Source organism: Channa argus, chromosome 3, assembly GCF_033026475.1.
Source record: "Channa argus isolate prfri chromosome 3, Channa argus male v1.0, whole genome shotgun sequence".
Lineage (NCBI taxonomy): Eukaryota > Metazoa > Chordata > Actinopteri > Anabantiformes > Channidae > Channa > Channa argus.
The window spans coordinates 29,929,704-29,954,984 of record NC_090199.1 but is presented as its reverse complement, the minus strand read 5'-3'; the positions used below and the strand labels follow the sequence as shown (position 1 = coordinate 29,954,984).

Genomic DNA, 25,281 nt, shown 5'->3' with positions numbered 1-25,281 from the left:
CTCCATCTAACTCTGTCCTCTGCATCCTCTTCACTCACACCAACTAACTTCTTGTCCTCCCTCACTACATCCATAAATCTCCTCTTTGTTCTTCCTCTAGACCTCCTGCCTGGCAGCTCCAACCTCAGCATCCTTCTACCGATATATTCACAGTTTCTCCTCTGAACATGTCCAAACCACCTCAATCTGTCCTCTCTGACTTTATCTCCAACACATCTAACATGAGCTGTCCCTCTGATGTATCGGTATAAAAAAAATTAATAAATGGTGACGCAAGGGAGCAAGGGAATAAAGAGTGAATAGACTTTAGTGGATAGACTCCAACATGCAGACAGCTCTATGAGTAAAGGGGGTAAAAGGAGGAAATGCTGGTTCAACAATGTAAATTGATGTACTGTTATAGTGATGGCGATGGTTTGAGAACATCGGACAAATTACTCCCTGTTCTGTAAACATGCAGTATAACCCAATCCATCCAAAAACAGGAAACCAACACTTGCTAAAAAATAAAATTGCCAATAGACTGAAGTGGATTTTACAGCAAAAAAGTAAAGGAGACATGACAATGTAGTAGAGACATTTTATTGAGTAGGCTGGGCTCCTAAAACAGCTGTACAGTTTCTACTGGTTTCTCTTTAGTGTGCAACAAAAGTATAGCACATATTTAAACAGAGACAGGCTATGACACTAATCTACATCAACATGAGAATCTGGACCTTTATTTAGAAATGTCGAGACAATACAAAAGTAGGGGAATGACATCAGTCCAAAGGATTATAGCCACATTTAGCAGGAGTCAGCTTTGGCACTTTCAGTCTTCATGCTCTGCAAATGTTTCTAGAAGAGAATGAATGAGGAACCTAAATTAAACAAATGTGTGGACGTATACCTGAGCAACTAGTGAAAAGCAACAGCCTTCAGTCTTAACATGGAGGGTGTTTGTTGTGTACCTGTAGGTTCTCGTAGTGTTTGACAGTTTTGCAGTGGTTCATCTCGGCCTCTTTGCTTCCACTGAAGAAGCGATTACACACTTTACAGAAGAAACCCGTCTTTGGGACCAGGAACTCCATACCTACAGGGACACGGACACAAAATAAACACGTCCAAATCACTGCTGAATATGGCAGCAAAACACTGGCCGTTGTATTGAATAAATCCAAACATGTCTTACCAACTGGCTTGCTGGGGTCAAAGGGAGGAAGGATGTAGTCAGTACTAAGGGACGTTTCTGCTTGTAACTTCGGTTTCACACTCTCCTCTCTCTTCATTGCGTTGTCTTCAGACTCCTTGGTGCTTCCTGGCAGAAAAATAATGTTGTCTTTAATGAACACGCAGCCTGATTTTACTCAGTAGTTGGTGTTGAAATTACAAAAAAGCATGAAGTGTGACCCCCCCCATACACACTGCAGATAACTGGCAAACCATAACTTAATGTACACAGACATGGGGCGGCAGTGGCTCAGTTTGTAAGGCAGGCATCCCAGGACCAAAGGGTTCGTGGACACATAGCCAGGCTTCCCTCCTGTGTCAATGAAGACACTGAATCCGGTGGACAAAAGTGCTGGCACTCTGGACCATTTTCATTTGTTGTAGTACACTTAAAGGGCGACTTCACCAATTTTCAACTTTTTTTCTATGGCTTTAGTTAACACTGCAAATGTTCAATACTGCTTTTAAACGTCCCTATCTCTGCTTCGAGCTGAAAAACTCCTTAAGATGACATCACCTGGAGGAGTTTTTCATCAAAGGATGTTCAAATGATGTCATCTGGGGGAGCTCTGGAACTCCACAGTATGAGCAACATTACATAATCTGAACTTGAAGGTTTCTCTAAGTGATGTCATCTGGAGGCATTTTCCAGCTAGAAGTAGAGACATATTTTGATATAGGGAAGTTTAAGGGAAGTTTAATTTCTCCTGTATCAAATCCTAATGTTCCAAACCTATTCAAGGGTCCTGGTTACAAAACGGATTCTTTAACCACCAATGTGCTGGTACCACTCAGGGTTTTAATTCAATAATAATACCTGTTTCTGCAGCGAGAACTCCTATGTCTTTGTCCTCCTCATTCTGCAGCATTTCCTCCATTGCCTGGCTTTGACTGGCAGCATCCTGCTCTTTCTTCTTTTCCTCACTATCTGCAGTTTCAACCCCTGTTAGTGGAGTGTTTGAGGAGGCCTCAGGGACAGCTTCAGGTGGGTTGTCTAACGTTGCGTGGGCAATCGTGGAAAGCTGTTCAATGTCTGGGTTGGAGCCCACAGTGGCTTTTATTGTGGTTTCTAAAATCAGACAAAGTGTGACAATATTCAGATAAAATGAATTGAAGATAAAATATCTAAGAAACTGGGCGTTTAGATCCCTGTGAGGTTTTACCTGTCTGAGGTGGGAGCTCAGTCTCAGATGCAGTGGTGAGGACCAGGGTCACGGGTTCAGACTTTGAGACCGGCTCATCAGACTTCACCAGGGTCTCTGTGGTGTTTGCAGTAATTTCCGCAGTAATTTCCCTGGGTGTGTCCTAGAAGCAGACAGCAAGAAGACAGGTAATGTTGTTACATTTAAAAATGAAGCCTCAGACACCAAATTAACTACGTGAAGAATTGTTTTTACGTGGAAGATGAGCTAAACGCACCCCTGAAGGGTCCACCTGGGCAGATGTAGGAGATTCCTCCCCATCATCTGTGGTTTGTGTGGAAACAATGGGAGGAGGTGAAGGAAGGTCGGTCACGTCTCCTACTTCATCTACAGTCACAAAGTCATCCATGTTGAATGGGAACTCTTCCTCCTCTTCTACCTCCTCCTCCTGATTACATAGCAAGACAAAAAATTAAAGCAAACACTAAAGATGTGAGATGTAACCTTAATGTTTCTACACTTTTTAATCTACCAATGTGTTCTTACCATTTTGGGATGGTGCTCATCCCTAAACGAGCTGTACTTTGCTCCCTGAGACCTGAAAGATGGCCGCGGTCCTGAAAAGTCTTCACCATACGCCCTCTTTCTCTCCCTTCTGTCTCTTTCTCTCCTCTCCCACTCCCTTCGTAGTTCTTCCTTCCTTTCCCTCTCTTTCCTAGTTCTTTCATCCCTCTCTCTCTTAGCTCTCTCCTCCTTCTCCCATGCTCTCTTCTCCTTCTCCCTACGCTCTCTCTCTTTAACCTCCTTCTCCTTTCTGGCTTGTCTTTCTTTTCTCTCCCTCTCCTGTTTCTTCAGCTCCTCCTCTGAGTCATTCTTCGTTGGCTCCTTTGTATTCTCTAGGGCTTCTTTACTCTGCTCTTTCTCCGTTAGTGTTTCCTGCTGTTCTGCAGCAGTTCCAACAGTTCCTGTGTATTTGGGTTGGCTGCCAATCCTTGTTCGACACTCCACAAGCAGAGCCTTAACCATTTCTTGAGTAACCTAGTGAAACAGGAATTAATCTGTTAAGAATGGCTACTTAGGAAAACCAGTCTGGCTGTAGTGTTTGTAGTCGACACTACCTTAACGAGACCTTAGTGTATATCAAGACCAAGTCAAGACCCCAGTAACAGACCAATCAAAACTATCTACATATTTGTACAGTATTTGCTGTGTGTCTGGTGTTAGGGTCTTGGCTTAGGCCTGCCCTGCCTTGGTCTGGATATATACAGCTGACGGATATTTTTGGAATATTTTACCTTAGGGAGCGCTGGCATGTCTGTATCCCCAGAAACTGCTTTGCCACCAGTGCTACATGGCTTTGTCTCTTCACCAGCTAGACTCTTGTCATTTCCTTCTTCCGATGCACCAGTTTCCTTGTTCTCATCTGACTTCTTCATGGCAGTTTTTACAAGTGATGCTTTATTGTTGTTTGTCTCCAGGTCTCTTGCTGGTTTAGTTTCTGGTGCAGTGGCAGAGTCAGAAACAATGCTGGTAAGCTCATCTTTGCTCTCATTTTCTCCCAAGGCTTTGTTTTCATCCACCACCTTCTCTTTGCTTTTCATCTTCTCATCAGAATCCATCTCCATCTCCCCCGATTGAAATTCACTCTCCTCTACACCGGCAGATGCTGCCGTTGGGTCGGCCTTGCCATTTGCAGATGTATCCTATGACCAGATGTAAAGACGTATTGAGCGGTGTCACAACAAAGACATGCATTCAGACATTTGACAGATTGAGGAATATATATGCCACTAAGGCCGAAATATTGGTGCAATCAAAGTTAATGACCTCTGGTGCATCAAGGTAAGCAGTGATGACTTTTGTCTGGGTACTGGCTTTGGGGTCAGGCTTGCGGGAGAAGAACAGAGGGCTGTTCTGGATGATACATGGAAATGTTTGGAAGCGTTTGTAGACCGAAAGGGCCATGGTTGCGGTTGCCATCTTGCAAATGACCTGAGCACAAAGAGACAGGAAATTAGGACATAATACCTTCTACTGAGGACATTGGCGGCTCAGGACATGAGGGATTAACATGACAAACAGCCCTCACCATATTGTTGAGCACAAGGGTCTTAATGACAGTCCCGAATCGTCGCACCAGTTTCAGGACCTCAGAGGATGCAGAAGGAGTGTTGGGAACATTGCTGATCACCAACAGACTGCTCCAGCCGACTGGGGTGGAATTCTCCTACAAGATGCGCAGGAACATTCAACCACTTATCAGACAGCTGCTAAATTACTCCAATACAAACTATGAAAGTTGGTTTGCATTCATTACTATTCAAAGGATAGTTTCACACCCCCTTGACCTTTGGCAACACCTGGTACCTGTGAATTGTAGGCGCAAAGAGGATTCTAAAAGATTCTCGTTTGTCCAAATCTATAGAAAGCAAACTGCATAGCAGCGGCAAAACCCTACAGGCTCATTATAGCAGACACCAGCTGCCAGAAATGAGGGTGCATGCAGAGAACACAGCATATGAAGACTCAACTATGAAACTTCAACTCTGTATTGAGCATAAAGAGCTGTTGTGTGTCATGCATTCACTATGGTGCAGCTGCGTACAGGGCCTCCAATAACTAACCAGGTTTGAATGTTAATTACACTGATTACTGTCGAGAAACTACTAATGACAAACTGCAATTTGTCAAACTCTGGCACATTTACAGCAACTTTAACAAAATAAATGTAAGGAGGAGAACAAAAAAAATATACTCATAAACATACTCACAAATGGATCTGTAGAGCCCATCAATAAATTGTAGAGTGCCACCTGTATAAAGAGTTTTTCAGTTATTTTTTCTGTTCAAATGTTAGACACAACAGATGAGAAAAAAGATCAATGAACTGTTAAAGTTTTAGGTTAATGGAAAGAAACCTACCGGTGTGTTCAGGCCAATACACTGTTTCAGGTGAGTCATCTTCACCTTTTTGTCTTTAATCTTCGCAGGCATGAAAGTGTGTACTTTTACTATCTCTTGAGCAGTCTCAGTGTCAAGCACTGATACAAGTACCTAAACATACAAAAATAAAGAACACTCTTAATATAATGTAGTATTCACACCCACTGATCATTTTTAACAAAAACATACTTTCAGTGGTAACTGTCATCCTCACACATCAGCTATGTGAATAATGGCTCCAAAGTACACAGATAAAACTTCATGGTTGGAGTGTTTTATTGGCTTTTTGACAGACAGAACACCGACTTCATCATTTAGCGTCTGTACCATATTGAACACATGTTGCCTGAACTATTAGACCAAAAACACCCCCCAAAAATAAAAACAAAATAAAAACACACACACACACCCAAGGTATCAGGACTTGCATCAGCATCTTGTGTGAGCATTATCTGTGTGCACTAACCTTTCCAATTTGTATTGCCATGATGATGTCAGATGGAGTTCCAAAGGGCTGGATGAGCTCAATGATGTCGCTCTCTGACCAACCACTGTCAGGAAGTCCTGTGATCAACACCAAGCCTTTCTGAAGGAGACACATTCGAGTGTAGGTAAAATACTTCAACACTGATTACATTTACATTACATTTCCATTTAGTCATTTAGTCATACAAAGCAGGCAAAAATCTAAGTCAAGGAGAAAACATCAAAGCAAAGTCCTATCAGAAAAGTGTTTACATTTCACGAGATGCAAGTGCAAGAAAGAGCAGAAAGGAAGTTTTTTTTTTTTTTTAAGTGCAGCAGCAGTTTTTTGAATATTGGCAGAGAGTCTGCTGAGCATGATTATTTAAAAGCTACAGCAATAATGATGAAACCCAGTTTGACAGACCTCAATGCAAGAAAGGATTTGATTCTATAGCATTTGTACATCTTTACAGTGGGGAGTTTATTACATTTTGTACAAAGGTGTGTGTATGGCACACGTACCTCCTCAGAAGTCTTCTGGTCAGCTTCCCCTCCTGCAGTGACAAGTTAGAGGGAAAATTTAAGCAAAGCTACAACCACTATGTTTTCAACTGCGCCACAGCTACAACCCAGTAATAGCATAATATCACAAGCTGGTCAAGCATAGTTAAAATATCTAAATAGAATAAAAAGAGTGTTTTAAAGGCAATATACTGAGCACTGAAGTAGCAGTTTCTGTTGTCCTACCAGAGTCTTCCCCAGCAGCACCTTTGTCCTGTCCTTGAACGGATTTGCTGTGAAGTAAAAAAATTAAGATATGAAAGAAGCCAGTACAAGTTTGTCACTGTCAGACTGAGTGTGCAGGAAAAAGACAACTGACACAAACCTGCTGTTGGCATCAGAAGAATGTCCTCCTTCAGGTTTCTAGAAGAAATAAAATGTTTGCTGTAATCTAAAATATAAAAAAAGGAACTGCAATATGTTTTGAGTTTAAGTGGCCACTTTCTACTACCAACTGCACGTATGCATTCAGACTTTTCTGTGGTGTGGCTTCATATTTTCGAAGAATAGATTGATTTTAACACTATGTACTATCCACATGTGTATATTTTCCACATGGTACCTTGGCTACTGAAGCAGTGATTTGCTGGTCTCTGATGGAGAGGTTGGTAGCGTTAGCGAGAGCTCGAGTGTCCTCAGCCTTCACCATGCATACAGACGCCTGCAACAAGGGAGAGTGACAATATGAAGATGTGGAACAGTGTTGTGCAAATAGAAACCTTCATTGTCTCCCTGTAAATACCACTGCTATTTTTAGGACTAAGGAATTACAGAGAAACTATTATTAACCATTATTCCAATTACGGCTCTTTCAAAGACCCACTTTCAAAAGAAAACTTTTACACAATATGCAACATTATCCATTACATTACACTTAAATAGAGCGCTGCAGAATTGAGCAGTAAAAGCCAGAAATCAGTAAGAAAGTTTTCGCCTCTGGTTCCTTTATCTTCTGGTTACCTTATCTAAGAAATAAGTTCTGGAGGAATCATTGGTTCAGAGATTTTCACATTTTATTCTACATAACAACATAAAATTAATCAGTAAATACCAGTGTATTGTAATGAGCTTCTCTCATCTCTTCTTTCTCTATACATCTATATATCACCACTGCCTGACATGTTTGTGTCTTAAGTTTGTGTCTTCTTTCTCTTGTAGATGTATTTCTCCCTCTCTCTGTCTCTCTCTGTCCCTTTCTGCAGGTGTCCTTGGCTTTGGAGCCGTGTGTTTTCCAGTGTGCAGCTACTGGTCCTACCAACCTGCCTGATATTTTGTTTTCTCTCTCCACTTTCCACTCACCCCAACCGGTCAAGGCAGATGGCTGCCCACCCTGAGCCTGATGGAGGTTTCTTCCGTTAAAGGGAGTCTTTCCTTTCTGCTGTTGCCTATAGGCTTGCTCAAGAGGGATTTTCTGGATTTCCTCTACATATCTTTATGGTCTTCACTTTATTATGTAATGTGCATTGAGATGACTTTGTTGTGAGCTGGCATTATATAAATAAAGTTGAAAATAGATAGGAATATAGAATATCATAAAAGTGATGTTCGTCTGTGAAGACCATCTTGTTAAGCAAAATGGAGTATTATAAACTTGGAGCTTATTTTCGCTATTAATCCAAATGCCAATGGAAAAATGTCATGTTTTTTTGTCAAGGGAAACCTGGGAGCTGCCAACTTCCAGGCTAGTCTAGAAAAGAACCTCATCCCTTTGGCACTCTGTAGCACCTTTTGTCCTTCACTCTTGTCTCCCTCTTCCTCAGAACATGGCATGAGAATGACGTTGTTGATCTTGCCAAAGTACCCAACCAAGTCTGTGACTTCTTGCTCGGAGGCATCTTTCGGAATCCCTGTCAGATAAACCAGACGATCTGCCACAGACCAATCCTGGGAGGCTTGAGTCACCACTTTCTTCTTCTTTTTGGCTGGTGGAGGCTTGGCATCCTTGAAGCCAACAGTAAAAGTTTGGTTACCAGTTTGAACCAACAATCTACCTAAGCAACTGTAAAGCAAGGCTGAACAAAACTAAAATGAAAATCACCCACTGTGTCACTGGCCTTGGCTCTTGCCAGCTTGATTCCAGGTTTTGTGGAACTCTTAAAAGCTTTGCTGTTAGGCTGATGTGGTCCATATTTGGTGGAATATGGGTGTCGGTTGGCATTTTCATGTGGACGCTTCACACCGCTGTGAAATGAGCCCCCTGTTGATGAATCACAGGATGACAAGAGAGCATAAAGAAACTATGCAAGGAAGATTTACAAAAAGTAGAATTTCATTTAGTATTTAGAATTAGATGCATTTGAAAAGATGATGTCAGATGATGTTTTTTTTTTATTTAAAGCTTCCATATGAAATGTTTCGATGGCACACTGACTTACACAAAGTTGATCTCTGCAATCGCGGCAGCGTGCCATGATAGCCAGCTACTCTAAGATGTTACTTTGGCATCTTGTCCTACAACAGTGTCATGAAAAGTGCCTAACACTTTATTATAGCATAGTAAGACGCTACCTTTGTTTTCTCATAATACACCACATGTTCTCTGGGCATAACTCAATGAAAAGTGCAGCAAGAGGGCAATGAAGAGAGTATGAGAGTCCAATTTGCTCTCTCGGTCTAACCTTTACTCTTTGAGAGTTTAAAGATTTAACTGGACCAGTGCTGAGCAGGTGTACTTGCTGCTGAACCAATAAGTAAGAACTTATTAGCTGCTTGCTATGTTGTGGCTTGTTGTGTTTGCTTTAGTAAAGTTTTAGTTTTTAAATCATCTACATGTTGACAAAAACCCTAATAGGACATATGTGAACACATGCTCCTGCACTGGTTGCTGTATAGCTTTTGTTTGCTACCCAAGTTTCAGTTTTCTTTTCAAAGTAATCTAAGTTTTGTAAAGGTATTTCAACTAGCTACCTTTTCTCTTTGTGGAAACGTTGGTACACAGGAAGGAAATTGTCTGATTACTCACATTTACTTTAAGATACAACTCTCTTATTGCCACCATCCACTGCTGTTAGTGTTCATCTCTGATGTCACTATAAATAAGAAACTATGCAGTAATATCTATAGAACATCCTGTAATACTACTGTAGCATTTTATTTTGGCTTCTGACACTTTCGCTGCCAGTTTAGTAGTACCTGTAGCTTGTAATCAAATACGGTCACCAATGAGGACGGCTCCACGCATGACGGTGATTAAAGGTTTCAGATATATCATATATGCTGTTAAGTAAGTAAAAGCCTATTTACACTGTGCTCGGAAAACCTGCATTATTTGGGGGGTTGGTTGTGTACATTATTAGAGATGCTAATGTAAATTGTCTGCACTTTTTTGGGCTTTTCTACCTATTGGTACTCAAAGCGCTTTACACTGCTTCTTATTCAGCCATTCACACTCATCTCACATACATACACAGATTGGAGGAGCTATGCAGCTGGCCAACACTCAAAGGGAGCAACTAAGTCGGGGCTCAGTTTCTTGCTCAAGGACACTTCGACACAGACCCATGAATGACCAGGAATAGAACCATTGACCTTGTAGTTCGTGGACGACTGCCTTACCAACTGAGCAACACCCGCCACATATTATGTTTGACGATACCAAAAAAAAAAAGGTTGTCTAAGTTTCCACTTGTGTTGTTGACTGTTGGACCAAATAATGAATGTTGGCACTGTATGCGTCTTAAATTTTAAGGTGAACACAGAAGAAATTTCCCCTTTTAACATAACTTTAAAATGTGTATTAAAGTCAAATTACACATACTGTAGCAAGACTCTATAGTGACTCAGAAGTTCAATATGAATTATCGATTTGTCGATAATATTAACTTTCTAACTTCTGTTTTCAGAGGTTTTGGAACTAATGCACAGTTATTGTTCAGAGGTGTCTCTTTCAATGGCATTTTAATTACGTGACTAACTATGACTGCCAACAATTATAAAAACAGAATAATTGAGATAAAACAATTATTTCACACAGTTACATTTGGTGCTTTTAGTTTTGCATTCTGTTTTGTTATAAATCAAGTGCACCCCTTTCCTTTACAGTGTTGCAGTGGTTAAACAAATTGTAATTGCAATTATTGTAAATTGTCTGCACTTTTATAGCGCTTTTCTACCTATTGGCACTCAAAGCCCTTTACAGTGGTTAACAAAACAACACAAACAAAAAAGAAAAGAAAAAAAAAGTGGCCAATTATACTATATTGTATGTGTCGGGAACACTGGACTGACCTGATGATTCCCTGTCCCTCCTGTCAGGCCGATGCTCTCTGACAGATGAGATGGTCTGATACGGGTGAGAGGGACTATGTGAGCCAGAGTGGTGATGTTCCAACCTGTGTTCTTAAAAAAAGCAAACAGGTGACTTTAGAAAACGGTACCCTGTACCAAATGTATTGTCTTCAACATGAATCATTTTTTTAACCATCTGTAAAACAACCAAAACAACTTTGATTGGGAAGTACAGTGTAACGTCCATAAAAACTATACTTTTCAGTAGTTTTTACAAGTGTGGATAATACTATAATACAGTCACTGCTTCATAAGGAAACCTGTACAATATAATGCAACCCAATACAGCAGCTCTGCCATTCTACATTTACACACTGGAGACACCTCTTAATATAATGCACTCCAGTACTAAATTAAGTAACCAATGTATAATGTGATATTTAACTGTTTATACATACCCTTCTGCTACTTACTGATAACACTGTGCATTAATAACATCGGCTTTAAATTGAGAATGCTGCTGTAGGCATATGTAGTAAACTTCTCATTTAACTTCAGCACCAAGTTTTACAATAAACACAGAGGAAAAAACTGGTAAAATAAGAAATGATAAAACTACCAACTGCTACAACACTGACACTATCTGGTAGTTTTAATATATAAATATTTTTATAAGAAATATTAGGAACTAATAAATGCTGATGTGTCATTATGGGTTAACCACCTGTAAGCACAAAGGGGTTAATATCAGCTCACCCTTTACCAACAGTGATTTCGGTTCATTAGTTTTTATTATTTACTGTACATGTTTTGTCATAATTAACATATTCAGTAGTAATTTCAAATTCACGGTTTTTATTTAAAATACCTGTGTAGTGGTGGAGGCGAGGGTGTCGTTGAGGAGAGTAAGGCCTCCCATGTGCCCTGTGGGGGTTGGGCCAACCCCTGTGTTTGTTGTGAGGACTTTGGGGTGGAGAACAAGAGTGGGAACGAGATTTGGAATGTGATGGAGAGCGATCCTTGGGATACCGCAAACCCCAGTTGCCATATTGTCTGGTCTGACTGAATTAAAGACAGCATTGACATAAGCAAAGAAATTACAAACACCCTCACTGATGCAAGTTGCGACAGGTGTTAGACTAAAGGCCTTTCTGGTGCCTAAACAAAATGGCGGCTTAAGAGTTGAGGATTCTGTTTACTAATTAGGAAGCATATCAATTGTGATGACAATTAGTAAACAAAGGATTTAAAAGATTACTTACATCAGTTTATTATTAAGGTTCCAAACATTTATTATACCTTCACTTTCAAACCAGCCTAATCCTACTCACTGAAATTAGGCTTCAACGTCTGGTTGCATGAATGTGTTTTATAAATACATTTTCCTTATCATGTATAGGCCGGACAAGGCATCAGAATTGATTTTATTTTTTCACTACAACTGTTTAGTGTGTCAGATTGGCTGTATATATATATATATATATATACACAGCAAAGTTGTTTAAAATGCTTGCAACTAGCCAGCTAACAGGACAGCTGATTATGACTAAAAACAGATTATTATAAAGTCTACTGACCTGGACAGATTTGGTTTCCATTCAGGGTACCTTCAGAAACACACAAATATCTGTTAGCATGTCATTTATTATGCTCAAATACAATTACACATTGATCAGGCATAACATTATGACCACCTGAGTATAACACAATCCAATATTGTGGCTCTGCCATGAATTCTACTTTTACAAGGTTAAAATTTCTCAGTTTTTCTGTTGAAACTGTCAGAAAGGTGATAATGCTAATATGTGTTTATTATTGAGGTCAGTTGGCAGGAGTCTGTTTCAGTAGATGTTTGATCAATAACTAGTTAACAGCAGGTCTTTACTATGTGTTGTTTAGGCTTGACAAATTTTATATATATATATATATATATATATATATATTAAAAAAAAAAACATGGTATAGTTCACTTTGGAATATTGACTGGTACAGATGACTTAAACATGTGGCAGTTTGCAGACTACTTATGCAACTGTAACATAATAATATTAATGAACTGAAGATGCAAAGCTTCAGTAGCACACGAAATGTTTCTCACTTGTTGTGTAGGTCTCTGCAGGCAGCAGTGTGGTTAACGGTGTTAATATGGTCAACCCAATCCTGAAGACAAATGACAAATTGGAGAGGATAATGTCACAAGCAGACCTGAATAGAAATAATGCTGTGCAAGAAAATATGTCACTAGCCACTGTTACATATTAAAAATGCAGTGCAAACCTTTTTGTCATATTCCAACACACATCACCAACCACAACAGCAATTTACCCACAAATAAGTTTTTACAATATAATAAAAAAAAAAATACAACTCATATGGATCAAGTCTACAACATGCTTTTAAAAAAAATATTCAAATGCTCTCTTCTAAGTCATTATTTCATTGTTTATAGCTGTAATGTCTGCTGTCTAAAAACTCCTGTCCTGCTCTAATCACAGACATGTACGTGCTGCGACCAGTCAACAGTTGAGCCATGATGTTTAGCTCGCAAACAACCAAGACACAATGGAAATTGTGTTATTTAAAACTGCTAAAAAACTAAATATTGGATAATATGGGATATTTAATCTCATCGTAGGTACTGTGCTGAAAATTAAGCAGTTTTAACCTTAATTTATAATATAATTATATTATAATGTCTAAATTTAATTATTCTAATGTACAGTTGTGTTAAAATAAAACTAATTAACTAAAACCAGTGAGGGGCAGCAACATGGTTCTGCACCATCTAATCTACAGCAAATGTACCAAATAAAGAATAAGAATAATAACTGGTTGGTTGTTTATATAATGTTAGTGCACCATGATTAAACTTGCAGTAAAATCCTACTCCAAGTCCCAACTCTCAGGTCTGAGTCGAGTCTCAAATCTTTTGAGGACGAGTCTCCAGTCGAATAATTTTGACTTTATCCAAGCTCCCTCTCTGCACTTGGCTGAGCTCCGTCTTCACTCAGACTCAGAGGAGAAGCTGCTCCACAAGTTTATTTTCTTATTTACTACTATTAGTGGTGTCTTGAAGAATTCATCTCCTGTGATTTCAGGACACAAATATCTATATTTCCGTGCTCTAGTTAACCTTTAACAACAAAATCTGACACTCTGAGGTCATTTCTTTATTCTCCCAAAATTTTCCCCAAGTACCAGTATCTTTCTGTACCATTAATTTCTATCCCACTTTGCGCTGGGTCAATGCACATTTTGTAAATTGACATATTTTTGTAACTAACTACATCAACGCAGTTGCCATACTCCTATTATTTAGGTAAATAAAGCTACAGTAGGAACATAGAGCTACAGCAAGATGTAAACTGTTGCAAAATGCAAATGGCCTCTCAATTTGGAGACGCATGTATTGATCCTACTGCTGTTTTATAGCACAGCTGTTTACTGCCATTCGCTGGACCACTGACCCCAAATACTTAAAAGTTCGGCACCTTCTTTACCTGTGCTCCCAATAACTTCCTGGTTCCTTTGGGTTTCTCTCATTCACACACATATGACACTGAAGCACAGTGGAACCGACATCTCTTTCATTAATGCATAACCTTAAGCCCTTTGAAATGCCAGTTTAAATCGATTTATTTCATGATTATTGTGGCTGGAGAAATCAGTCAAATATCATTCGAGAAAATTTTAATGTGATATTTGATGGTAGCCAGGCTGATTATTGGAGGCGAGTTGTATTAAAACAGAGCCAAAGCTTTTATGTTGACTGATCACAGAACCTGAACGTTGGTTCTGATGAAAAGAGTGAAGGACAAGAATTAATAAAAGTACATTTAAATAGCAGTGTTTTATAAATATGCAAGGGGGGGCCTGATGGCTCAATGGTTTGAGACTGAATCCCACCCCACCAGGTCTGGCCCCATCCAGCCATCAAGGGCTACCTTGGTGCCAGTCCCAAGCCCGATTAAAATTGGAGGGTAGCGGCAGGAAAGACATATAAAACTCATCCCAAATCAACATGTGGAACACGTTCTGCTGTGGCGACCACTGAAGGGACAAGCCGAAAGCCAATGATCTTGTTCTTAAATATGCAGCTGTGAAAACAAAGTTATGTTGAGCTCTACAGGCCATGTAGTGGTAGTTCATGTTTTAGTCTGACTGTCCAGCGTGTATCCAGGTTAGAGTCCTGGTTACATACATATGAAAGAAACATGTGGTCTCCAGGGGAATCAGGTTTCTCAATCCCCGATTATGATGCTCCGGGCGTCATATGACTAATTCTGTTAATGCGCTCAAGTACACAGGAGTACATGGCGCTAGTATAAATTGAAAATGAATATATGGATGTAGTAAGGATTACAAGACATTAGAGTTCAATTCCAAATGCATGGTTATACATGCTATTTTACCCAACTCAATACATTAAACATTTTATATTTTCTAAACCTGAAATGTCATTTTAACAACACTCATCCAAGCTCCGAGGGCAATTCCCATATCCTTAGACTCATTCAGATTCTTTTATACTTTACTTATTATTACCAACAGTGCCATCGATCATACTGCTAATGTCATAATCACGTTTTGTTAATCATGTTAAGTTATCTAACTAGTCTGAAGAGGTAGGCTATAACATATTTAATCAAGAACTGACCATGGGATTGCTGTAGGAATGAGTTTCAAAAGGTGTGATGTCATACATGAAATTACTCCTTTATGATAACCATCATCCATTCTTCCTATGGTTGTTATCACAATACTGTGATAATCACTCGTGTTATCCCTCCTGCCAAAATGGCAGTGTTTTCATTTGACTGATAGACTCTGAGATTGAGTGATATCATCTTCCAGAGCTCTACTATATCCAGGTTTCTCCTTTATATACATAATATTTAACAATATGCTAAAGAATCAGATTGTAGCTGAGTTAAAGAAGAGCACATAAACTCACACAGTGTCACAATGTAGGGGTCAAATATCTGGTCCGAGGCTTTAAAGGGAACTAGAGCATGGTAGCACAATTTTTTACTTCTATACTCGGACAAAACTGAAGTCATAGTATTTGGGCACAAAAATCTCAAGAGACATGATGTCCAACCATCTTGTTACACTAGATGGCATAAGTGTGGCCTCCAGTACTACTGCAAGGAACCTTTGAGTTATGTTTGATCAGGATCTGTCCTTTAACTCACATATAAAACAAATCTCTAGAACAGCCTTCTTCCACCTACGGAACATTGCCAAAATTAGGAGCATACTGTCTCAAAGTGATGCCGAAAAACTGGTCCATGCATTTGTTACCTCTAGGTTGGACTACTGTAATTCCCTACTTTCAGGATGCCCCAGTAACTCCCTAAAGAGCCTGCAATTAATCCAAAATGCTGCAGCAAGAGTGCTGACTGGAACTAGCAAGAGAGATCATATTTCACCTTCACTAGCTTCTCTCCACTGGCTTCCCATTAAATCTAGAATAGAATTTAAAACGCTGCTTCTTACATATAAAGCTCTGAATGGTCAGACTCCATCATATATAGAAGATCTCATAGCACCATATCATCCCAGTAGACCACTTCGCTCTCAGAATGCAGGCCTACTTGTGGTTCCCAGAATTTCCAAAGGTAGAATGGGAGGCAGAGCCTTTAGCTATCAAGCTCCTCTCCTGTGGAACCAGCTCCCAGTTCAGATTCGAGAAGCAGACACCGTCTCTATTTTTAAGTCTAGGCTTAAAACCTTCCTCTTTAATAAAGCATATAGTTAGTTATAGTTATGCTGCTATAGGCTTAGACTGCTGGGGGACCCACCCCTCAATGCACTGAGCTCCTGTCCTCCTCTTGACCCTCTCTCCTCTCTTCTCACCCCACAATTGTCACCACTGTATGTCATTAACTCTGTGTGTTCTCTCCCGTAGTTGTCTTTGTCCTCCTCTGTCCCCCTCTCTCTGTCCCTTTCTGCTGGTGTCCCCCGGCTTTAAAGCTGTGCGTCTTCCAGCGTGCAGCTACTGGTCCTACCAACCTGCCTGATGTTTTGTTGTTGCTCTTTTCTTTTCTCTCTCCCCTTTCCTCTGACCCCAACCGGTCGAGCTAGATGGTCGTCCACCCTGAGCCTGGTTCTGCTGGAGGTTTCTTCCGTTAAAGGGAGTTTTTCCTCTCCACTGTTGCCTATGGCTTGCTCCAGGGGGAATTGTTGGGTTCTCTCTATACATCTTTATAATGTTGACTTTATTCTGTAAAGTGCCCTGAGATGATTTTGTTTTGAATTGGCGCTATATAAATAAAGTTGAATTGAAATTGAACTAGCACTCATTATTAAAGTAAGGGTTTTGCAGGTTGAAGGCTATAATTGTATGCAAAATTTTGGTCACCACTGGGTACAAATATTTAGTGCATTTTGAAAGTGAACAGAAGTAAGTTCAATCTCAACCCCAAGCATTCATTTAAAATGAGCCATTTAAAAATAAAAATGCACTATTAATAACTTAAAATGTAAGAACCTTAAAACTCTCCTTTTGGCTACACAGTGAAAATGTTCTGCTTTGGGATGTATCGGCAATGGGAAACATTTACAGATAGAGGGAAGAATTGATTTCACAAAGCCATAAGACTGAAATGGGAAAGGTCTGGCTTCTACAAAAGCAAAACAATCCAAAGAAGATCTTAAAATCCAAAATAAACTACTTCAAGAAATATGACCCTTCTGAAATAACCACCACATCTGCCTTATGTGAAAATAGCTAAAAATTACTGGGTACATCTTAAACATATCTTGTATGCAAGACAAAACTTGAGATGGGTATCTACAGGAAGAGTGGGTGCAAATTTTTCATAATAGAAAGAAATATAGAAATATTTGCATGCTGTGATGTCTGTCAAAGAGCAGGGTTATGGTAGATGTTATTTCCCAAGCTTAGAGTAATGATATGATCAGCCAGCACTGCTGTCAAATCATTGCGAAATATAATTTTCTTTAAATATACTTTGGGTGAGTTGCTATTCATTATACCTGTAAAAAACACATACATGTGATATATTTCTTTTCTTCTTCCTTCTATATTTCTATCTATGTGACATGACTGTTTTTGTTTTAATACCCTTTGCCAACTAGTTTGCATAAACAAATAACTTTTCAATTTAGACTTTACAATTTCATACAAATGGCAACAAGTCCTGCAAGGTGAATATTGTGCATGCACATATTGCAAAGACAAAGCTGTAACACCCCATTTTACACACACACACACACACACACAGGTCCTGAAGACATAATCTTGATTAAATTTGTAGGATATTACATATGAACACATTAACAACCTACTGACTTTAATGCACCTTATTTTCCAGAAACAGCAGAATTTAAATATTAAAGTGCTTGGTTTACTCATATGATATGAAAAAAAAAATGCTAATACACTAATTTTGAATTCACAGGACAAGACATCTCATTCTTGTTACAACTACAGAATTCCTTAGTCCACTTTAGTTGTTCAAAGTATTGCGATGCCTCTGCCTTCTAATCTGTTTTGAACCGACTTGCAAAGGCCACACAAACCCACATCAGCACATAGTATTCTGGCCCATCATTAACTTTCATCATGAATTTAATGTTAGTGAGCAACAGGTAATTAGGGCTGGGTTGACATTTTACCCAGAAACGGCAACAATCAGCAGCAATGAAAACCTGGAACCTAATGAATTTTAGGGGTGTAATGATTTAGCCAGATTTTGATTCTGACAGTTCATGTCTTGACAAGAATACAAAAAAAAAAAAACTTAGTGTAGATAACAGATCTTTCAGAATCTTAGGTCAAAATTCAGTTTTGTTAAAGACAGCAGCTTTCTAGCCCTATTTGCAAAATATCATGCCATGGTGCACTGTTACAGCCCTGTTGATTTCCACTGAGATTTGCTAACAACTTAGTCCCTCACATGATGCATTACATTGCTCTCTCATGTCATGTTTGCCTATGCTTTCATATCCCTTTGGAACATGGGTGAAATAATGTTACGTCCCACATTGAAGAAAGAGTGAAAACTTTAAAAGGCATTAACACAACTCACGTAAGTGACCTATTTGGACATAAAAAAGTGAAAGATGACAAGTTTGCCTGCCTATGTGAAATTAACACTTTGGGAACAACTATAGATAAATCAATCTGTGGTAAAATCCCACATGTAGAAGCAGCACTTCTGCTGTGCAATAAAAAAGTTTTAATTTTGAAATAAAAGATAATTGTACATTAAAATTAAAAGAAGGGTTTATTTTCGAATGACGGCTGCATAATATGTATTTACTTCTTTTAATTTAATTAATTTTTTAATTTAATTAAACAATTGTATGTGTCATTTATTTACGGCTTCCACAGTGCCATAGATTAGGCCATGGAACTGTATCTACATCACTTAGAGCAACTGTAGGGGCAATGGGAATTTATAGAGACATCAAACTCACACGTATTGACAACTGGTGAAGAAGGATTACAGAAGATAATTTCTTTTAGGAAACTGCTGGGACATTGGTACGAGGGCAAGTTGACACTCACCTTTTCCTGATCACACTGAATGTGGCACAGGGAGCAGGTATGGGGATACACCTTGGGAGACACAGCTGAGAAATCGCTTATCATGGTTGGAGTAGGAAACTTCTTGCTGCTGCCGATTGGTTTTGAGCTTGACAAAGAGGAGAGAGAGTGTCTTGAGGAATCCTCACTTCCGCTTTCAGACGGGGGCCTTGGTTTCGCTCTGTCACGCCTGTAGTCTCGGTCTAAATTTCGACTTTTGGATGATGGTGGAAATTCTCTGTCAGATGACCGACTGTTTTTACGATGGTTGCCACTCGTCCTCCGATAGTCCCGGTCTCCGTGCTTGCTTGTTTCAGCGTGTTGCAAATGAACCTGTCGCCTTTCAGCTTTATCCACTTTTGGAGCCGACGATGAGGACGATGAGGCTGGATACATTTTAACTGTCCGTTCACTGGAGAGAGGCTCTCTTTTAAAAGTCTCTCTGCTACTACTTTCATCCTTTGCCCGACTGGCATGTCCATAGTCAATGACTTTACCCGCAGTTTGCGTAACAGTAAGAAGGCTTGGCACTTCCTGTGAAGATTGGGAAGAAGGTAGCGAAAGTTCACAGATGCCATGTGACAATGAGGATGAAGAAGTGGAAGCCACAGTTTTCTGGTTACCAGACTTGTTGATTTGGATGTCACGCAGTATGAATGGCAAAGTGTCGGGGGTTAACTGATCATCGGGGTAGTGACTCAGCACTTCTAAGTCTTCATTTGAAAGTCCAAAACTAGCCAAAATACTTCCTGCACTCTCTGGTGTATACAAACCCTGACCATCCCCACCACCACCACGGGTGTGCCTGGCTTGTTGCGGCTGTGAGTCACTGACAGTGGCCGTCCAGCCTGGGATGCTTTCTCCAGCATGGCTCCTCTGGGGCTGCTGTTGCTGTGGACCCTGATGTTGTTGTGATTGGTGGCTAGAATTAGTTGGAAGATTGGCAAACAGTTTAGTTGGAGGTTGGTAGTTTGACCAGTCTACTCCTTGCTGATGGCCAGGTGGATGATCTGAGGCGTGTGGTACTGGATTTGATCCATAACTCCCATGCTGACTGATCCCAGAAGCTGAGCTTTGGTTCTGGTGGTGGTTTGACTGGTTCATGTGGTCAATAAGGCGGTGGTCCATGTCCCTGGCACCCCGAATAGCCAGGGCAGACTCAAGCTCATCGGGAAGTTGAGTAGGACGAGGAAACTGAAAACCCATACCCTGTGACAACATATCAGAGGGAGGGCGATTCTGATGTTGATTTGGAGGTGGCTGATGATGAGGAGGCCTGGGCTCATTAGAGAAGGGCTGTAGTCCCTGTTGCTGGGAGTGGTGGTGGTACATTGCTACGGTTGTGGGGTTCTGTAGGTTTTGCTGTTTGTGTGCTAACCCCAAAAGCTGACTCCTTCTGTCTATTAAGAAGACTCGGGAGGGCTAGATGAGGAGGCAATGCTGCTGCACACCTGTTGTTGTGCCACTGGTGTCCAACAGTAACGGCTGCTGAACGTTTAAGAGAAATCTGTCGTGAGTCTTAAACGGAGCCAGTTAGAGAGCTGACATTGCAGCAGCCCCAGCCACAGGTCCAAGTATGAAATCGGCCCCTCTGGTGCTGTTAAAATTTAGAATGATGTACTGGGCTCCAAATGAAGGGTAGGAGCAAGATGCAAGTTATTGCCTGTTTGCACAGCGAGGCTGTGAGGTGGAAAGCAGAAATATACTATTACTTATAAACAAGGTTCAGTTTTTCCATGTCAAAAATAGATAGTAGTAATAGTCCATTTTCTCCCATGCTTTTTAACAAGTTGACTCCATCCTCAATTGTTTTGTGATTTCATCCCTTATAAATTTTTGTCAGAGCATACATAAATGTGGTCAGCTTTTAGATTTCATCCCCCATGCTTTTCTTTCAAGATGGGAAAGCAAAAGCAACATTATGCAACAACAATGAAACAATAAAGAAGCATAAACAATAACGGCAATTATGTCATCTCTGCAACGTCTGAAATTAATAAATAAAAATAGATAATATAATTAAGCTTTTGACTAAACACCTCCCTAAAATGCATGAGCAACATTGCAACACAGCGGACATGTGTGCAAACGTGGCATTAAGACCTTGTCAAAATGTTCACACACAAAAAGAAAACACAACCCACAATCTCATAATCAGATTATCCAGTTTTGCCTGCATATTCTTAGCAGATAACATTAGCTCAGAAACTCTAAACTATACTTACCATGTTCTGCAATATATTTAAAATACAAAAACACCACATTGACTTCTAGTGTACACTTCTTTCCATAAAGCCAGTAAAATCCATACATGATTGTTGTCATAAAGCTACAGTATTAAACTTTTTTTTCTTCTTTTACAGAAAAATGCTTCATGACTTCTTTTAATGTGGAGAGTTTAATGCGGAGAGGTGAATTCAATGCCTAGATTTTGAGCAAGGCTCAACCTCTTGAATGTGGAGCGACAATTTGTTTGATTACTACATTAAATATTTTTAATTATTTCAATTTCATAACAGCGACTACCTGAAAAGCAGTGTAGAGTACATTAGAGCATGTAAAGAGTCAAGCAAAGCCATTTAACTGGAGCATGTAGGGGAACTGAGCAGAGCAGAGAGGAAGAAATAAAGTACTTTTGAGATATGTTTACACTACGCAGAATAAAAGTTGTGGTCTATATGTTCTAACCAACCCTGGAAGGTTGGCTTTCCTTTAACAAGAGTTACTGAACTGTCATGTCAGCGACAGGATACTAGTCTACTCTAACTGCTCCAAGTAGATAGTATCTGACATACAATGTGTGCTACATTAATGCTATATAACTTTATTAATGTAGAAAAGCATCTAAAGTGCATCCAGTAAGTATTCACAGCACTTAACTTTGTCCCACATTTTATGTTACAATCTAATTTTAAAATTCATAATTTACCTCAAAATTCTACAAAGAACACCCCATACTGACAACGTGAAAGAGGTTTGTTTGAAATCTTTGCTAATTTATTAAAAATAAAAAAGCAAGTGCCATGACACCAAAAATTGAGTTATGCATCCTTTTTCCACTGACCACCCTTAAGATGTTTCTTGATTTGGAGTCCACCAGTGGGAAATTCAGTTGATTTGGCTTTAAGATCCCACAGTTAACAGTGCATGTCAGAGCACAAACCAAGCCATGAAATTCAAGGAATTGTCTGTGGACCTCTGAGACAGGATTGTACTGAGGCACAGATCTGGGGAAGGGTACAGAAAAAGTTCTACAACACTGAAGGCCCCAATGAGCACAGTGCACAGCCTCCATCATCCATAAATGTAAAAGGTGCCTGAAGAAGGGCCTTAGTCTGGAAGGTGACCCCAAACCCAACGGTTGAAAAGACTTGACGCTGTAATTGGTGCTAAGGGTGCTTCAACAAAGTATTAAGCAAAGGCTGTAAATACGTATGTACATCATTTATTTTATTTATTTCTTATAAATTTGCAAAGATTTCCAACAAACATCATTATGGGTTATTGTTTGTAGAATTCTGAGGAAACTAATTAATTTAAACTATTTTGAAATGAGGCTTTAACATGACAAAATGCTATGTTGTATGCTTAACTCACAATTATTTTCAATTTGCTGAATTTATACCATCTCTAACTCAACAGACAGATATGCGATATTAGTGGTCTCAATGGTCTGACAGGAAGACAAACCGTTCAAATGAAAACATTACATGTAAACTTTCTAGCATTGGCTGAATGACTGAGATCAACGCAGAAGCTTTAAAGTTGTTTTTTTTTTTAAGGCAACACATGCTGTCGCCCCCGAGAATAAAGCATGCACGGAAACATTAATCATTAACATTAAAGAACACGCACTCCAAATCCAGAAATGTCACCAACCAAAAACCACACACATGGAAACATCAACAACACAAATACAGTAGGTAGATAACCATTATTGACACATACAATCTAATTGATACTTTTGTCATTTCTATTTTTATTGGGTCATAACAAAAGATACAGGTTGGAAAAAAACTGACAGATTTAACAAGTTTATCGGCTTTATGTAGCTTCAAGATGAATTATGAAATATTCTGTTGAATTTCGCAAAATTAATCCTTCCAGAACTAGATACAGACGTTGCATACTATTTTTTTTTTCTAGGCAAAAAATTGGTTAAGATTTCAAATATGGAATCCATTTTTATTTCTTATTTCTGTCTTTTGTTCGATCCACTAATGTTTGGACCAAATTTGTATTCACATCCGTTCTCTGTTTGACATGATTTGTCTTTATGGGCCGCACGAGTTGACATTAATTTCACCATGGATGTTTATGCAGACCGTATCTAGCTCCTAGTCTCTATCCACCCTGCATTTCTCCTCCCGGTCATATAATTTGCCGGTGTTTCGAGAATTCTAGTTTAAATTCAGTAGTTGCTAACATTCTGCTGAAAACGTTGTTATTGCAGCACGAAACGCCTTCGTGTTCTAAATTACTACAAGGCCCCGGAGCCACAACAGCCGTTTGTCATTTAGCTTTAAAGGCGTAATGTTACAAAACAGACCACATGCACGAGCACAGTCAATAGAATTCAAAACCACATGTTTATAATTCCATAACATGAAGGAATACGTTATTTATTTGTTGGAAATAATCACAATGTCAAACGGGAAAGACAGTGGGACCATACAAAGTTATGTTACCAGCCACTCGGGGTATTTGAATGCAACCTAAGCTGTTCATAAATAATGTTAGCTTATATTAGCGACCAAGCTAAGCCGGGTTCATGATGTTCTGGTATATTCAGTAGACCCTCGCACCATTTACGTCTTCGCAATCTGGACGCTCAATAAATACCTTTCGCGATGAGTCGATGTGGGTTTTTTGCTGTTTACCTGCAAAGACTTTATTCCTTGTCAGCTGCGTTCAGCTCGTGATCACCCATAATATGGCCATCGTTCTTAGTCTTCTTCTTCTTCTGGGATTTAGGGCAGACGCAGCAAAAACGTACTGCTGCCCTCCACTGGCCATTTCAAAGACTTCACCACTTTGTGCCTATGTAGAGTCTGGTGCTCTGGAGACCACATATAACAGCTTTTGTTGATTTCCAATCCTGTATGCTAAGAATAGATTTCATTGAATAATCTTGGCCTGATTCCCCCCCACAAGCCTTTGTTTGTGTCCATCTATATTTTGACCAAGTGGGCAGACAGATCAAAACAGAAGGAAACCACTGACTGAGGCTAGATGTACATGTAACTGATGTATTATTTTATGATGATCAGATCATAAAAAATACCAACAATAAAGATTATGATCAGTATAAACTGAATATTGGTGGCAGGCGATCAGTCATGCTCTGTCCTCTACTTGTGCTTCAGTAACTCCGAGCAGAGGGGCCACTCAACAATCACATCATTACTCTAGATGGCATAACATGACCTCCAGTACTACTGCAAGGAAGGAGGAGTTATTTCTGATTCTGACTTGTCCTTTACCTCACATATAAAACAAATCTCTAGAAAAGCCTTCTTCCACCTACGGAACATTGCCAAAATTAGGACTATCCTGTCTCAAAGTGAACTATTCCATGCATTTGTTACTTCTAGGTTGGACTGTAATTCCCTACTTTCAGGATGCCCCAGTAACTAAAGAGCCTGCAATTAATCCAAAATGCTGCAGCAAAAGTGGTTACTGGAATTAATAAAACCCTGCTTCTTCAAACTCCATCTGTCACACTTTTTAGTGTATGTTAATTTGAGCAGGACCCGAAAGGAGGGGATGGCAAGGGAAGGTGTTAAAGTAAATGAAGGTTTATTTAAATTAAAGGCAAACAACAGAAAATCACTCAAAATGTGTAGAGTCAGCACAGGTATTATGTCAGGGGAAGGAGGTGAGTCCAAAGCCCATAGAAAATCCACAGGTATGTTCACAGAGGACACAGGAGAGACGATCTGGCAGCAAACGGTGGGGAGAGCCGGGTATAAAACCAAGGGGGCACAGGTGAAAGCAATCAGGGTTAATCAGAAACAAGAAGCTTAAGGAACTAACTGGGAAGTGGTGCTGAGCGTTAACAAAATAAAAGCCAGGAGCAAACTAAACAAAACTAAAGTCCAAAAACGGGGACTGTGACACCATTATATATAAAAGGCCTCATAGCTCCATCTCATCCCCGTAGAACACTTAGAATGC

General features: G+C 39.7%; 1 protein-coding gene across 2 annotated transcripts; it reads right to left on the bottom strand.

Moving 5' to 3' along the window:
* Positions 1-566: 566 nt before the first annotated feature.
* On the bottom strand, positions 567-24,078 carry LOC137124091 (zinc finger protein 638-like). 2 transcript variants are annotated; one of them, XM_067498758.1, is made up of 25 exons: positions 23,985-24,078; positions 19,087-20,784; positions 12,646-12,707; positions 12,125-12,154; positions 11,416-11,609; positions 10,548-10,658; positions 8,363-8,517; positions 8,046-8,261; positions 6,883-6,981; positions 6,646-6,683; positions 6,507-6,553; positions 6,282-6,313; positions 5,761-5,880; positions 5,274-5,405; positions 5,123-5,164; positions 4,441-4,578; positions 4,179-4,343; positions 3,647-4,054; positions 2,898-3,389; positions 2,629-2,799; positions 2,373-2,514; positions 2,027-2,278; positions 1,172-1,297; positions 951-1,072; positions 567-837 (listed from the first exon to the last, which is right to left on the bottom strand). In XM_067498758.1, the coding sequence occupies exons 2-25, from the start codon at positions 20,434-20,436 to the stop codon at positions 787-789; spliced, it is 4,695 nt and encodes a 1,564-aa protein (XP_067354859.1). In that variant the 5' UTR covers positions 20,437-20,784; positions 23,985-24,078; the 3' UTR covers positions 567-786. The 2 variants fall into 2 exon arrangements, with proteins under 2 accessions (XP_067354859.1, XP_067354860.1); XM_067498759.1 differs by having other exon boundaries at positions 23,947-24,061.
* Between the last annotated feature and the right edge of the window lie 1,203 nt (positions 24,079-25,281).

Coding starts and splice junctions, on each gene's coding strand:
- LOC137124091 (XM_067498758.1), bottom strand. CDS start 20,436: ATGTACCACCACCACTCCCAGCAACAGGGACTACAGCCCTTCTCTAAT. Junction 5,406..5,760: donor TGGCAATACAAATTGGAAAG/GTTAGTGCACAC, acceptor TTGTATGTTTAG/GTACTTGTATCAGTGCTTGA. Junction 4,055..4,178: donor CTTACCTTGATGCACCAGAG/GTCATTAACTTT, acceptor ATCTGGTCATAG/GATACATCTGCAAATGGCAA.